General features: G+C 30.0%; 2 protein-coding genes across 2 annotated transcripts; both read left to right on the top strand.

The window, feature by feature from the left end:
* Nucleotides 1-936: 936 nt before the first annotated feature.
* Nucleotides 937-3,380, top strand: LOC129909738 (probable cytochrome P450 309a2). The gene is made up of 7 exons (XM_055986810.1): nucleotides 937-1,207; nucleotides 1,268-1,421; nucleotides 1,471-1,578; nucleotides 1,632-2,150; nucleotides 2,212-2,335; nucleotides 2,793-3,056; nucleotides 3,122-3,380. The coding sequence occupies exons 1-7, from the start codon at nucleotides 1,014-1,016 to the stop codon at nucleotides 3,286-3,288; spliced, it is 1,530 nt and encodes a 509-aa protein (XP_055842785.1). The 5' UTR covers nucleotides 937-1,013; the 3' UTR covers nucleotides 3,289-3,380.
* A 2,523-nt stretch (nucleotides 3,381-5,903) lies between these two features.
* On the top strand, nucleotides 5,904-9,054 carry LOC129909737 (probable cytochrome P450 28a5). The gene is made up of 8 exons (XM_055986809.1): nucleotides 5,904-6,156; nucleotides 6,225-6,363; nucleotides 6,420-6,527; nucleotides 6,601-6,693; nucleotides 7,805-8,218; nucleotides 8,278-8,401; nucleotides 8,463-8,732; nucleotides 8,790-9,054. Exons 1-8 carry the CDS (start codon nucleotides 5,969-5,971, stop codon nucleotides 8,954-8,956), a joined length of 1,503 nt encoding a protein of 500 aa, XP_055842784.1. The 5' UTR covers nucleotides 5,904-5,968; the 3' UTR covers nucleotides 8,957-9,054.
* Nucleotides 9,055-14,161: the final 5,107 nt, after the last annotated feature.

The raw sequence follows: 14,161 nt of genomic DNA, 5'->3' as shown, positions 1-14,161 counted from the left end.
GTGGTTTTTTATTGCAAAAATTAATTAAATATAGTGAAACTGATAAAAAATGTGTGTTTGATTTGATAAATTAATCATTCATGTGATGAAAATTTTTTACAAATGTGTTTGTGTGTCACAATTAAGTGACAGAAAATTGACAAATATATACAAAAAAAATGACAAATACTTCTGTAAACATTTATGCGACCAATTGTATCATGGTTAACGTATAAAAGTGAGTTGACCATTCTTTAATTAATTACTGATGTAAATTTTATAGACAACATCATTTTTAAGGGATGTTATGGCTTTTTGCTCAATAAAAATTTCTTATGGTAGATCATAAAACCCTTATGTTCTACTATTTCTTGCCCCTAAGTTATGTTATACTTAGAAGAATTTATGACACGAGTTAAAGTTCGTGCAAACGATTATGTAGAACTTTAGGGTTTATGTTTCACATAAAGATTTAAGTTCCGTTTCAGCAAATGGGCCTAATAAATATTTATATTAAATTATTAAATTAATTAAATATCTTCACATTAAGCGATAAAGCCTCAATTTTAGCATCTTTTTCACTTTTTTTTTATCAGAAGTGCTACCCACACACTTTTTATGTTATCGGAAGTTATAAATTGTACCCCATACAAAATAATAACTCTCCCACCTCCCACGTAACTACAATAAAACCACTACAGATAATCCAAATGATAGCAGAACGCACTTTAGACAAAAACTTAAATTTATTGAACAGGATATAAGTACCTACCTAAATATAGAAATAATTGCAATTAACCAATGTTTTATGGTTTCTCCCAAAAATGTTTGTCAATCTTAATGATCCTTATCTAAAATAATAATAATTTTTGTTCACCTAATAAACTTGATTATTAAAGATTAATTTTTGTTCTTATCACTTGATAAGCAAATATTTTCGGGAGACTAGACGTCTTAAATAAGCGTTTTTTCCACTTTTTGGACTTAGTTTATTAAATTTCTCTTCGCGTCAATAGCAATTTGTCGCGCAAAAAATGGCAGATTTAACGCTTAGTTTATTCTTCCTCACTGCCATAGGAGGACTAATCTACTTATACTTATCATGGAATTTCGATTTTTGGAAGAAAAGAGGTGTCAAAGGTCCAGAACCAAAATTGATTTTCGGAAGTATTCCAAGTATTGTAAAGCGTAACCGTAATTTGGCATTTGATATGCAAGAATTATATGAGTGAGTGTTACAAATGTTCTGGGTCTTTAACAAAAATTTAAAATATTCATTTTGGTGTAGAAAATATAAGAAATCTGGTGAAAGATTCATTGGAATATTCATGACAAGAAATCCTCAAATTTTGGTAATTGATCCAAGTTTGGCCCGTGAAATTATGATCACCAATTTCAAATCTTTTCGTGATAATGAACCATCTTTATGGGTAAGGTTTTATTTTGATAACACAGATAAGAATAAAATCTGAAGGTTATTTTGACTTTTAGGCAAATAAAAAGTTGGAAAATGTTGCTCCAATCAATCCGTTTTTAACAGAAGGTTCGGAATGGAAAAGACTCCGAAGTGAATTCATGGGAGGTTTAAGTCCTGCCAAGGTTTGTTTATCTAACCTGAGACTTTTAAACACTCCTAAGTAATTTTCTTGTAGGTCAAACAAGCCCATCCAATTGTCACAGGAATCTGTCACAAGCTCATCAACTATTTGAACGCTTCCATACAAAAATCAGGCAACAAAATTGAAATCAAACAGGTTTGCTACAAATTTACAATAGAAATCGTTACCGATTTTATCTGGGGTGTTAATGCTGATGCTTTGAAAGTTGACGATGCACCAAATAAAATGTTCATCATGGCTCGAACAATGATAGAAAAGTCTTTTCTTAAAATTGGCTATTATTACATTACCGGATTGGTACCGTTTATCCGAAAGATTACAAATAAACGATTTTATCCTGAAGAAACGGATAAATTCTTTGCAGGAGTTCAAAAAGATGCTCTGGAGTTAAGACTTCGTAGTAAAAATGATCGTCCGGATTATTTAAATTACTTGATTCAATTGCAAGAGAAGAAGAATATAAGTCTTGAGGATATGACTGGTCATAGTTTGACAGTTTTGTTGGATACTTTTGAGACGACAGGGTCTGTGATAGCCCATACATTGTATTATGTGAGTTCAAATAAATTTCTAATGAGGTTTTTGTATGAAAATATTGTTGTGTTTTTCTTAGTTGGCGAATGATCAAAACACACAAAATAAGTTAAGAACTGAAATCATGGCGAATTTAAATGAGGAAGGTAATATGAGCTATGATGTCTTGACGGAACTTCCATACTTGGATCAGTGTATAATGGGTAAGGATTTAGAATTTTTTGTGATTTTTTGTATCTTTTCTATTCTTTTTGCTCCTTTTTAAATTCTACTAACTTTCCCTATTTCTAGTACTTTTAATACTTTCTACTACCTTTCACTACTTTTAGTACTTTTTGGCACCGTAAAAATTTTTATAGTAAGGCTTAATTTATATTTTTTCTTGAATAAAATGCTTGTAGTTTAGGCTCCTTATCCTGTATTTGATTATACTTCTTATCAACTACTATTTTACTTTCTAGTACTTTTTGATGCCTTTTACTACTTCCAAAATTAAATTTTTGTGTTCATTGAATACATAATTAATTTTTTTCGAAAATAATCTATTGTTTTTGTTTTCTAATCAAATACGTAATATTTATATTTACTACCACTTTCTACTACTTTTTTACTACTTTCTGCTACTTTTTAATTAATTTCATTGGTTTTTTTTTTGCTCAGAAACTATTCGCATCATCACTTATATTTCGGTTTCATCACGAATGTGCAGCGAAGAAACATATTTGGAATGCAGACCTAACCACAAAGTTAAAATTGAACCTGGAATGATTTTACACATCCCGACATATTCATTCCATCATGATGCAGAAATATTCGCAAATCCAAATGAATATATACCCGAACGTTTTGATGATGATCGTGCAAAGGAACTTAATCAGCAAGGATATTTTGTACCATTTGGTGATGGACCAAGGATATGTGGAGGTTGGATTTGTAAACTTTTACATCTTTTTAATACAAAAAATAATCAAATTTTTTTTTCTTTTAAGGAATGAAATTTGGACAATTGGAATCCAAAGCTGCTGTTGTTGAGGTTCTTAAAAACTTCCGTTTAAAGAGAGAAAATAATGGTGAAGAATTAACTCTTAATCCAACTTCATTTATCCTTGGCTTGTCTGGTGATTTTAACGTAGAATTTGAATCTATTCAAAAGTGATGGGTCAATAATTGGCATTGGACTTTTTTCTATGAATTGGAGTTTATAGAAAAAATATTGAAAAATGATCTAGTCGTGTTTATTAATTTATCATGTTGAACACAAAATTAAAAATAAAACCTAGTTTTAAAAAATATTTATTTTTTTTTATTATTTTTGAATTTTAATCCACTATAATTTGGTACTTACACTAAAAAAAAAAAATAATAAATGTTAAAACAATTTTTTTTAATTGTTTTAAAATTAACAAAAACATCTATTTGAATGCGACAAATATTTAAAACAATTTTGAATTGTCTGAGCCTTTTTTGAAAAAAATTTTAAAAAATACAAAAATATTTTTCTATTTTTACCGACTTCCAAAAAGGAGGAGTTATTTTTTTTTTATGTTTGTTACCGCATAACTTTGGCCAGAGTGAATCAATTTTGATAATTCTTTTTGTGTTGGAAAGCTAGTGGCAGCAGTGTGGTCCCATTTCAATTTCGTTCAGTTTAAGCCATAGGAACTATTTGAAAAACCTTAAAATCCCGTTTTGAATAATGGAAGTCGGTTTTGTTTTTTTTTTGATAAAAATGATTATTTGATCTCGAAACTACGCGAAGTTTATTGCAATTACGATTTTTTGATGCAAAAAATGTTTCTTTGAGCATTAGTAGTAAAGTTAATGCTTTATTAAAACCCGCTTGCTAGATATTTACTTTTGCGGGCTTTATTAATAATAATCATTTTTAGCAAAAAAACAGAACCGACTTCCATGGCTCAAAACTGGGTTTTATGATTTTTAAAATAGTTCCTATGGCTAAATGTAGATGAAATTGAAATGGGACCACACTGCAGCCACCAGCTTTCTAATACAAAAAGAATTATCAAAATTGGTTCACTCAGTTCAAAGTTATGCGGTAACAAACATAAAAAAAAAAAAAAAAAAAAAAAAAAAATACAGACGAATTGAATACCTCCTCCTTTTTGGAAGTCGGTAAAAAAAGGCTTACTTTTACGTACCCTCATACATGTTGACGCAAGTAGCTCTGTTAATAATAACGGTAAAACCTTTAATAATTGCTTTATTTTTAGAAGAAACTTGGCCCTTTTAAACTGCGTTTCAATAAATTTGATATCGCTTTCAATATTTTAATATTCAATTCTAATACCGGTCGATTTTTCTGCTTTATTCTAATACTAGTCAACAGGTTTTTTTTTTAAACAAAACTAATTTTTTTAAAAATTTTATTATATCACGTTTTTGAGATATTACGTAAAAACGTCACAAAAATAGTGTTTTTCAAAATACTACCTATATGTGTCTCAAAAACTTTGCACGTTAGTGCAATTCCAAAGCTAGATTCAAATTAAATAGGTCACAGACGTTTTTTTGTTTCTATGGAAAAATATTTCTCGAAAATATATACCTACTAGGTATCATTTACGGAAAAGTCGATCTTAAAAATCGTGGTTTTTCAATTTTTTTCAATAGTTTTTCTACATAGTCTTAGTAACGGCAAATTTTCGGTAACTTTTTTGATTGAAAAGTTGGTTATTTTTTCAAATTAAATTCGTTAAAAATCTAAAATTAATATTTTGCTCAAAAACATTTAAAATAGGTGAAAAACATAATTAACTAGGTTTTGTTAAAATCCAACTATTTTTGTAAAATATATAAATAAAAAAACTAGAAACCATTTCTCTGAATATTTTTGGGGTTACATAAAAATAAATTTTTGCAGTAAAAGTTTTAGACCTTTTTATTATCTAAAACTTTTGCATTTAACTTTTTTCGATAGCAGGTCTACTTTTGACAGAAATCGTAAAAAATCACCATATTTGAACCCACCGCACTTTTTCACCCACCCTCCACCCAAATCCTTTTCCCCCATTTGTTTGTAGGCAATTTATCTTTCCCTATCATATACAATTTATACTAAATTTTTCAACCTCTGAAAACTGGATTGGCACTGGTCTAATTACAGTTCACTCTGGTAGTTATCCATTTCCATTAATAAAAATGCATAAACAGGGCCCAATAAGAGCCTCTTTCGGACCTGCTTTTTTTGATAGACTGATAATAATAAACTTTTAAAAACAGAAAAATTAGCTTACAATCTCTTTTTAAAATAAACTAAAATTAGCTATCTATCTTGCATTAACAAAATCTTAAAACAGTGTTTATCTTAATGAAAACACAAATTAAATATGAAAACAACTTCATAGTATTTAGATTGCGATTATGTTAAGCTCTTATCAAAATACTTTACCTTGTTATCAGTTGATATTACGTTTATCAAAAGTTGATTTAGGCGTCTGTATACATTTTACAGTGAAGTGCTACAATTCAAACGTATAATTAACTAAACCTTAATGTTATATAGGTTGAGTTTTTTAATGGAATGAACACCATCTAGTGGAAAACTAAATACATAGTTGAAAGAGTTAGGAAAAGGAATTATGAATCTATAAAGAAATTGAATTTGTTGTTTAATAAATAGCTTGATGAAATTTTCGGGTCATAATTATTTTAATTGAAGGGTGTTAAATTACCCATTTGTTATCAAATCCCTACGCCTTTGAAATTAATTTTATATTTAGATTTAGACAGGCAAAACTGAATTTTAAAATTCATCAGACGATTAGTCTCACATTTCACCTTGTGAATAAAATAGTTAGCCCTTTGGCTCTTTAAATATGTTGGAAGTAATTATATCTGTTTTTGTCATTTTATCGATATCAATTTACGTCTATTTGAGATGGAATTTTGATTACTGGCAAAAACGAGGTATCCGTGGACCAAAACCAGCTATTTTAGTTGGAAATTTCAGCAAATCAGCTCGAGGCGAAGTGAATTATGTTGATGAATTAAATGAAATTTATCTGTATGAAGTAATTGATATTTTTGTAGACAAAATTATTTTCAATTTTGTTTTTTGAAACTTTTTTTCAGAAAATATAAAAATACTGATAAGTTTGTTGGTATCTTTGCATCACGAAATCCACGACTATTTATCTTGGATCCCGAAATAGTTCGACAAATATTGTTGACAAATTTTAGCAGTTTTTATGATAATGAATCTTCAAGATGGGTAAGTATGAAATGTGTTATTATTTTTGAAAAGAGATTTCAATCTGATTTTTTAAGTCGATGCCGAAAATTGAACTCCTTCGAATGCAAAGTCCTTTTGTTTGTGTTGGCGAAACATGGAAGGAAAAACGCTCGGAAATTGTTACAGGATTGACAGTTAGCAGAGTAAGTTTAGCCTTTAAATGGTCTAAGTTATTTTGAAACTTTAACTTAATATATGATTTTTTTCTGTTTGTAGTTACGTTCATCATATCCAGCAATGCAGGAAGTTGCTCATAAATTGACTGGTTTTCTCAGAGACCATGAAAGAAAGAATATTGACGCAAAAGAGGTACACATTTTGTAATTATTTTAGGTTCCATATGTTTCTAACTGGTATAAAAATACTATTTTTTAAAATAGATTGGTATAGACTGGTTTAATCTTCATATATTAATATTTTTCAAAGGTTTTATTTTGTTCAATCTTCAATATTTGATTTTTAAACAAATAATTTAAATTAAAGAATCAAGCGTTGTAATTGGTATAAAAAATCTTAAAACTTTATCAAAGAAATTTTGATAAATAAGCAAGAAAAGTTAGAAAACATTTTCGAAAATTTTCAAGTGTTTTAAATTTTACTATCCAATAACTGGTATAAAAAACCTTATTGGTAATTATTGAATAGCAAGTACGAATCTAACTGCTATTTTGAACTTGTTTTTCATCAAGTTACTGGTATAAACTTGTCTAAAGAAATTTCAAATGTCTGTTTAGTAACAAGGTTTAGTTTATACCAATAAGTAAATAGTAAATAGAAAATCAACAAGATATTGTCAACTTTAGAACAGTTTATACCAATAAGTAGCTTACCTTTAAGTAGCTTATTGGTATAAATAAACTGGTCTAAAGTTGACAATATCTTGTTGGTTATCTATCTACTATCTACTTATAAGTTTAAACTGACCTAAAGTGGCCGGTATAAACAAGTTGAACAACTTTTTGAACTCTTGTTCTCTTTATTTGTGATTCACTGATTGTTATAATCATTTTTAACGTTAAGTTATAATTTTTCATATATTTCTAGTAATCGCTGTCAATTAGTAATAAAAAAATTACTGGTATAAACTTATCTCATCATGGTAAGTCACATTTCTCATAGTTTTTCAAGGAATATAATCATACGTCAAATGGTATAAACTTCAAAAAGTGATTAATTTCTGTTGAAACTACAGTCGTAACTAAAGCTTAGGTACTGGCTAGTATAAAATCTTATCTCGAAGATTCATGAGTTTTTAAAGGAATTGAGTGAATGGTATAATTTTTTTTTGTATTTGACTGGTATAAAAGCTTAGAAATCATATTATCCCCCATGAAAAGGGCTTTCAAGTCAATTTTATTTAAGGTTTCACTAATTGGTATAAAATTTTGAAATAATTTAACTTTTTTTTTACGATTTTTAGCTTTCCGGAAGATTCACTCTGGAATTAATAGCAAATTTCATCTGGGGTATTGATGCTGGAGCTTTTGGTAATGAAAAACTCTGTCATATTCATGACATAGCCATTGGAATGATAAGTCAATCTATAAAATGTGTATCCTACTATCTAAAAACTGCATCATGGCCTTGGTTAAGGAAACTTTATACTGAACGTTTTTTCCCTAAATCTACTGATGATTTCTTTAAAAATCTTACCACAAACTTAATTGAACACAGATTAAAAAATCCACAAGAACGTTCAGATATTTTAAATCATCTGATAAATCTTTCGAATAAGAAGACACTTACTGAATTTGAATTAGCAGGACATTCTACAACAGTTTTGATTGATGGTTTTGAAACTGCAGCTCTAACAATAAGTCATTGTCTTTTATTGGTAAAAAAACTATATTTAATAGTTTTGATCTAAGAAAAAGTAAAAGTTGTTTATTTTAGATTGGTCGAAATAAATCAGTGCAAGAGAAGCTCCGAAATGAAATACTTGAACATTTGGATAGTGAAAATGGAATAAGTTTTGAGAAATTAAATGAACTTCCATATCTTGATCAGTGTATTCATGGTAAGGTCATTTATTTTATTATTAAAGGGTTAAAAATGTATAAGAACTTTGTTTTCCTTAGAAACTCTTCGATTATTCCCACCTTTGGCTACTTTTACGAAAATCTGCACAATACCTACAACAATTGAAAATTCCGATGGTACAAAACTCCAATTGAAACGGGGAGATACAGTTCATATATCAGCTTATTCCTTCCACAAAGATGAAGAAATATTTGAGAAACCTGAAGAATTTATACCGGAAAGATTTGATCCTGAGGTTGGAGTTTATCGAAAGTATCGCGACAGATGTGTATTTCTTCCGTTTGGTGATGGTCCAAGGATGTGTTTAGGTAAATGCTTTGTCCTCCCAACCTTAGAAAGATTAAATTATGTTTATCTTCTTGTAGGAATGAAACTTGGACTATTGGAGACAAAAATAGCAGTCGCTGAAATCATTCGAAATTTTAACATTGTTTTGAGCGGTTCAACTCGATTGGATAATCGCTGTGATCCAAATAACGTTTTTTCATCTTTGGATGGTGGTATTAGACTTCAATTTGAAACATTGAAATAATATCTTAGTTGTGTTGCTACCTCATTGATTAAGTATTAAAAAAGTTGTTATAATTTAAGGAAATGATAAAATGAATCTACACTCCTGTTCAAAATTAACGCACACCTCTGTACATTTGTAGTTGGAACTCTGTGTCTTTTTCTATAAATGGAGACACAGTACATTTCTTAAAAAAAAAAGAGTTGATTCTATAAACATTAACATATTTTTGCTATTGCCTCTTCTAGCGCATTCTGAACTGGTACTGAAAAAGAAAAAAATAAGGTTGCCACTTTTAAAAACTAATATTGGGCAACCTTATAATGAGTGTTTGTAGTGTTTTTTTTTTAGCATTTGAATAGGGTTGCCGCGTACTTACTGGTATTTTAAGGGTGCCTACCAACATTTTTTAAAATAGTAAAGAAATTTGATGTCTGTCTTAGCCTTTAACTCTATTAAATAAAATTAACTTCGAATAGTGTAATTAGCATTTTAAGGGCCCAGGGGAAAAACGGAACATGTCCACTTTTTGTCATAAATAAAATAATGATGAGGTCTTGTAGTATTTACTGAGCACTATCCAATGGGATCCTTACTTTTATAAAACAAATTTAAACCTTGCTGAAAAAATAAATAAATTTTATGCTTTAAGGATAGGTACTCAGTTGTATGGAGAACAAAATTTTAAAATGCGTTTTTCTCGAAATGAGTTGGAATGGACTTATGCTGTTTTCCCCTGGACCCTTCATTTGAGAAGGGTTACCGCCTGGTTTCTCGTATATTGGAGGTGGTATCCAACATTTTTAAGATAAAAGAGGGTCTCATCTGAAATGTTATGTAGGGATGGCGGTTGTTTGAACAAAAAGCGTTTTTTCCTTTCTGTTAAACATGGCCGGTTTTAAACCGTCCCAAAAAACCGATTTTCTGTTTTTTGTTTGTTTTTACAATTAAAAAAAATACTGAATCTATTTTGACAACAAAAAAAAACTTTTTTTTAGTTCGTTTTTGTTAAAAGAGTTCTTAACGTACCCTGCGTAGGAGTTTTGAGGAATTTTTTGAGCTGAATATGAATTAAAATATATATTTGTGTGGTAAGTTGAGAAAAAGAAAGAAAGTTTTCAGTTTTTCGTCTCGCTGGTTTTTTTTTTGCTCGAATTTTTTTTTTTAGCGATTTGCAAAAACCGTTTTAAACTGGAAGGACAAAAAAACCGGTTGACCGAAGCAAAAAAAAAAAAACGAAACTGTTTTTTTCGGCTGAAATATGAGTGTTTTTAGTTTTTTTTTTTTTTTAAATTTGAGTAGGGTTACCGATAGTAGGGGAGCCCGAGATGCTAAATTTGCAGTTACTCGAGCGCCATGGGGACCTATTGGATTGCGAAGATTAGGTTCTAAAACGAAAAAAAGTATATGAAAGTTTTAAATTTAAGTGGGGATAAGAGCTTATAAACACGTTAAGAAAATGTAAAAAAAAACTGCTACATTGAAATACTCGAGCGCGTCAGATATTAATAGGGTATACTCGCATTGACTTTGTGATAACCGATAAATATTAATCTGACGATAAGACAGTGGTGGGTGGCTACAAAAAGCGGTAGAAAAAATTTAAAAAAAAAAGTTATTCGAGCGTGTCAGATTTTGAGAGGGTACGTTCAGTGAACTCCTAATAGTGTTCAATTTGAATAACTGACGATTTGGGCGTGGTCTACACTTATAAATCATTTTTGAAAATGTAAAAAAATATTGTTAACTTAAGTTACTCGAGCGCGTCAGATTTTTCTACTGTAGGTTCAGCTCGATGTTAGAGTCACCCTAAATGATAATCTGACAATTATATTAAGGTGTATTGCTAATCTGACAATTTAAAAAAAAATTAGACAGTTTTTGAATAAAACAATATTTTTCGTTTCTTCTGGTTGTTACCTACTAGATGTAATACAAAATTTACATTATATACATATTATATACAAAGGTCAATCAATAATAATTTAATATTCATAATAACTGGATTCGTCTTCCAGGTTGGTTTCCACTTGTTCAACTTTGTCGTCATCTCGTGTTTCTGTAAGCAAAAATGGTTATGATACTTACTTGATAATCTTTCTTTCGTATGATATTATATTATTAAAAAGTAAACATACCTACCTAAAGTCATAAGTTTTGCTCGTCTGGTCTTTAACGAAAGAAAAAATACCCCAAATCTAAGAACATTACGTAATGACCAGACAATCAGAGCTTCTATATTTATTAAAGATGGGGCTTTTGCTATAAAGTTAAGAATGTCACGTTATACCTCGATACAAAAATTTGAGTATTGGACCGGACTGGATATTCTCCTATAGTAAATTCCATATAAAACGTCTTTTGGGGCTTTGACACGTTATTTTTTATCCAATTTAATGAATTCTTTAGATTTTTTTAAGTCAATCAGTATCCACATAATAAGTGTAAGTAAATAAGACAAAAAAAATAAAGATATTTCGACAAAAACGTTAAAAACTCAGCAACACGAACCAAAAAATTGTATTTTTTTTTTTACTGTACGTTCATGCTTTATCGATAATTTTGGCTATATTGCCCCATGAAAACCGTCAGATTATATGTTTTTCGTGTTCCTGATAAAATTCCCTTCAGAATAAAAAAAAGTTAATCGCGCTCGAGTATTTCGAGGTGACCTTTTTTTTTGTACAACTTTGTGCCTCTCCCATTTTCTTATGCCACGCTCAAATTGTCAGATTATTGAAATATACACTTTTCTAGATGTACTTAACCTACCGTTTCTTAATCTGACGCGCTCGAGTATTTCCGAGGATCGATTTTTTTTTACTAACGGGCTGCCCACAACGCAGACCACTGTATCAAGCTTTTATATTTGGTAGGAGTACATTACTGAGTACAAGCTTTCTCCCCATATGATTTTCTGACGCGCTCGAGTAACGCGCGAAATCCCTTCCTGGGCTCCCCTACTACGAGTAATTTATCGTAGTTTAAGGATTGCACGATACAGTTTTTTTTTTATATAGAAACGGTTCTGAGTTTAGGTTTATTTTATAGTTTAATCTTCTATATTAAAAAAATATCTATGTGTTCAAACAAATTTTTTTGTAGTGTTTTTCTCATTTGAAAAAGTTTGGTCAAAATTTTTTAAAGTATGTATTTTATAATTTAATTTTTTTTACTGTTTGGCTTTTGTTTGGTTTATTTATTGTTTGTTTGGCATTTAAATTTTTTTCATTTGAATGACCTAGAAAAAAAAATATGATAAATTTAGTCATGTGACAATTTTTCCATTAAAATAGGGTTGCCTTCTTATGGATCGGAAATGTTGATCGCGATGTTTTTCATCGGTTTTTAAAATGATTTCTCTAGTTTAATAAAAATCTAAGCGAAAACCCTTAAACATCAAAAATAAAAGAGTGAAGAAATCGAAGCCGTACTAAAAGTTTAACACGAAAATTTGAACTTCACTTTGATTCGATTAAAACCAATGTAAAAAAATAGTTTTCGCTATTTGCGCTAAAATCAAATAAGCGATAAGTTTGACATTTAGAAACTTATTTGTTTTTGAATTGCTTATAAATTAAGGCTCTTCTTTTATTATTTTTTTTGAGCATTTCGCTAACTCAGCGAAAAAAAATAGAAAATCAGAAAATAAAAGAGCGACAAAACTTAAATGAAGCTGCTGAAACCAATGAACAGAAAATTGTTATCCTTTATTCAACAACACTTAAAACAATTTAAATGCTGTGATTCGCTATAATCGTATGAGTTCAGCGAATATCCATCTTACAATCAAAACGAAATAAGTTCGATAGATTGTATTTTAGGCTGTCGGTTGCTGATTAGTAAGTGCAAGTTTGACATTATTTCTTCTTTATAATACCTATTGTTCTTGAAGATGATTTGCTTAGTTTATATGAACTTAGCGAAAAGCAAGCTAAACAAATGAAATTAATGTTGTACAGCTATCTTTTATTGACTTTTATGGGCTCATTATGGTCATGAAGAAAATCTTTCACTTCAAAAAGTTTTTTTTCCAGAACTTCCAGTGTGGATAAGAAATTTAAATGGATTCTGTTGAGCTTTGAATGAGCAACAGAGCCGCATATTTAACTTATTTGGCAATTCTTGCATTAAATGGTGAAATTTACAGCAGCCGCTGTATCCGTTTATCATTACATCGTCTTATTCAACTCATCCAGGGTCAAAATGAAATGGTCTGGTCACTATCCAAAGGTTTTGATGTACCTTGATGGGGCTCCAAAGCCTTATATAATTAATCCCCCTTTTTGGAACTTTTCTAGGAAAGTCTATAAACACGTGAAAAGAATAAAATATAATTTGTAACAAAACACCATCCCCCTAATTTTGGTGCAAATGCTTCCCCAAATTTTAATACGTGTCAGTATCTGAAAGAATTATGACACAACAACTATTGCATTTCTCTGTTGTTCAGCCCCCGGAATGTATCAGTCGATATTATTTTGTAAGACAAATAAAAATATAAGCTAAATTAGCGCACTTGCTTTGCTTGATAATTTAGTCAAGAACCCAAGGAGAGTCTTCTCCCCGATATATTGTTATATCCAGGGCCGTCTTTAACTATCCTGGGGCCCTTGGGCACACAAGAATTTGGGGCCCTTTTGGAAAGTAAAATAAGTACAACGGTTGGCTTAAAAGCAATGGTTGGTGAAAAAGGGGTGCCAATATATCGTTCCATAATAGAGCTCTTGATACCCGGATACCCGAGTACCCGGGTACCCGAGTTTTCACCATAGGTATAAGATTGAAGGCAAAAATTAATTCAAAGCAGTTCTCCAGTCAAAGCAAAGAATCGTCGTCAAAAAGAATTTTAACTTGGTTTCCTAGCAAAAATTAAAAGATGCAACATCCGCATCGTCTCCATTCCTCTGGGTGGCCGAAGTATGCCCACCGGAGAAGGGTCCTTGCCACGTGCAAAGATACCTTTTATTTTGTTTATTCAGATTTTTATAGATTTCCATACAAAAATTTCCAAAATATGAAGTAAAAAAAAGCGGAGAAAATGAGATTTGAAAAAGCTTTCCTTGAAAAAATAAGCGAAAATTTGTTTTAAGTGGTTGCATTAAAATGTAAATATTTCCAGATTTACGCTATACACTTTCCAGATTAAAGTCTTAAATTAAATCTGATACGATTATTGAGGGAATGTAAGCATAAAATTAGAAAAAGTTACAAAAAAGTTTTGAC

This window comes from Episyrphus balteatus, chromosome 2 (genome assembly GCF_945859705.1).
Source record: "Episyrphus balteatus chromosome 2, idEpiBalt1.1, whole genome shotgun sequence".
In the NCBI taxonomy this organism is placed as follows: domain Eukaryota; kingdom Metazoa; phylum Arthropoda; class Insecta; order Diptera; family Syrphidae; genus Episyrphus; species Episyrphus balteatus.
The sequence above is the reverse complement of the archived record's forward strand: the minus strand, read 5'-3'. Positions and strand labels throughout refer to the sequence as shown.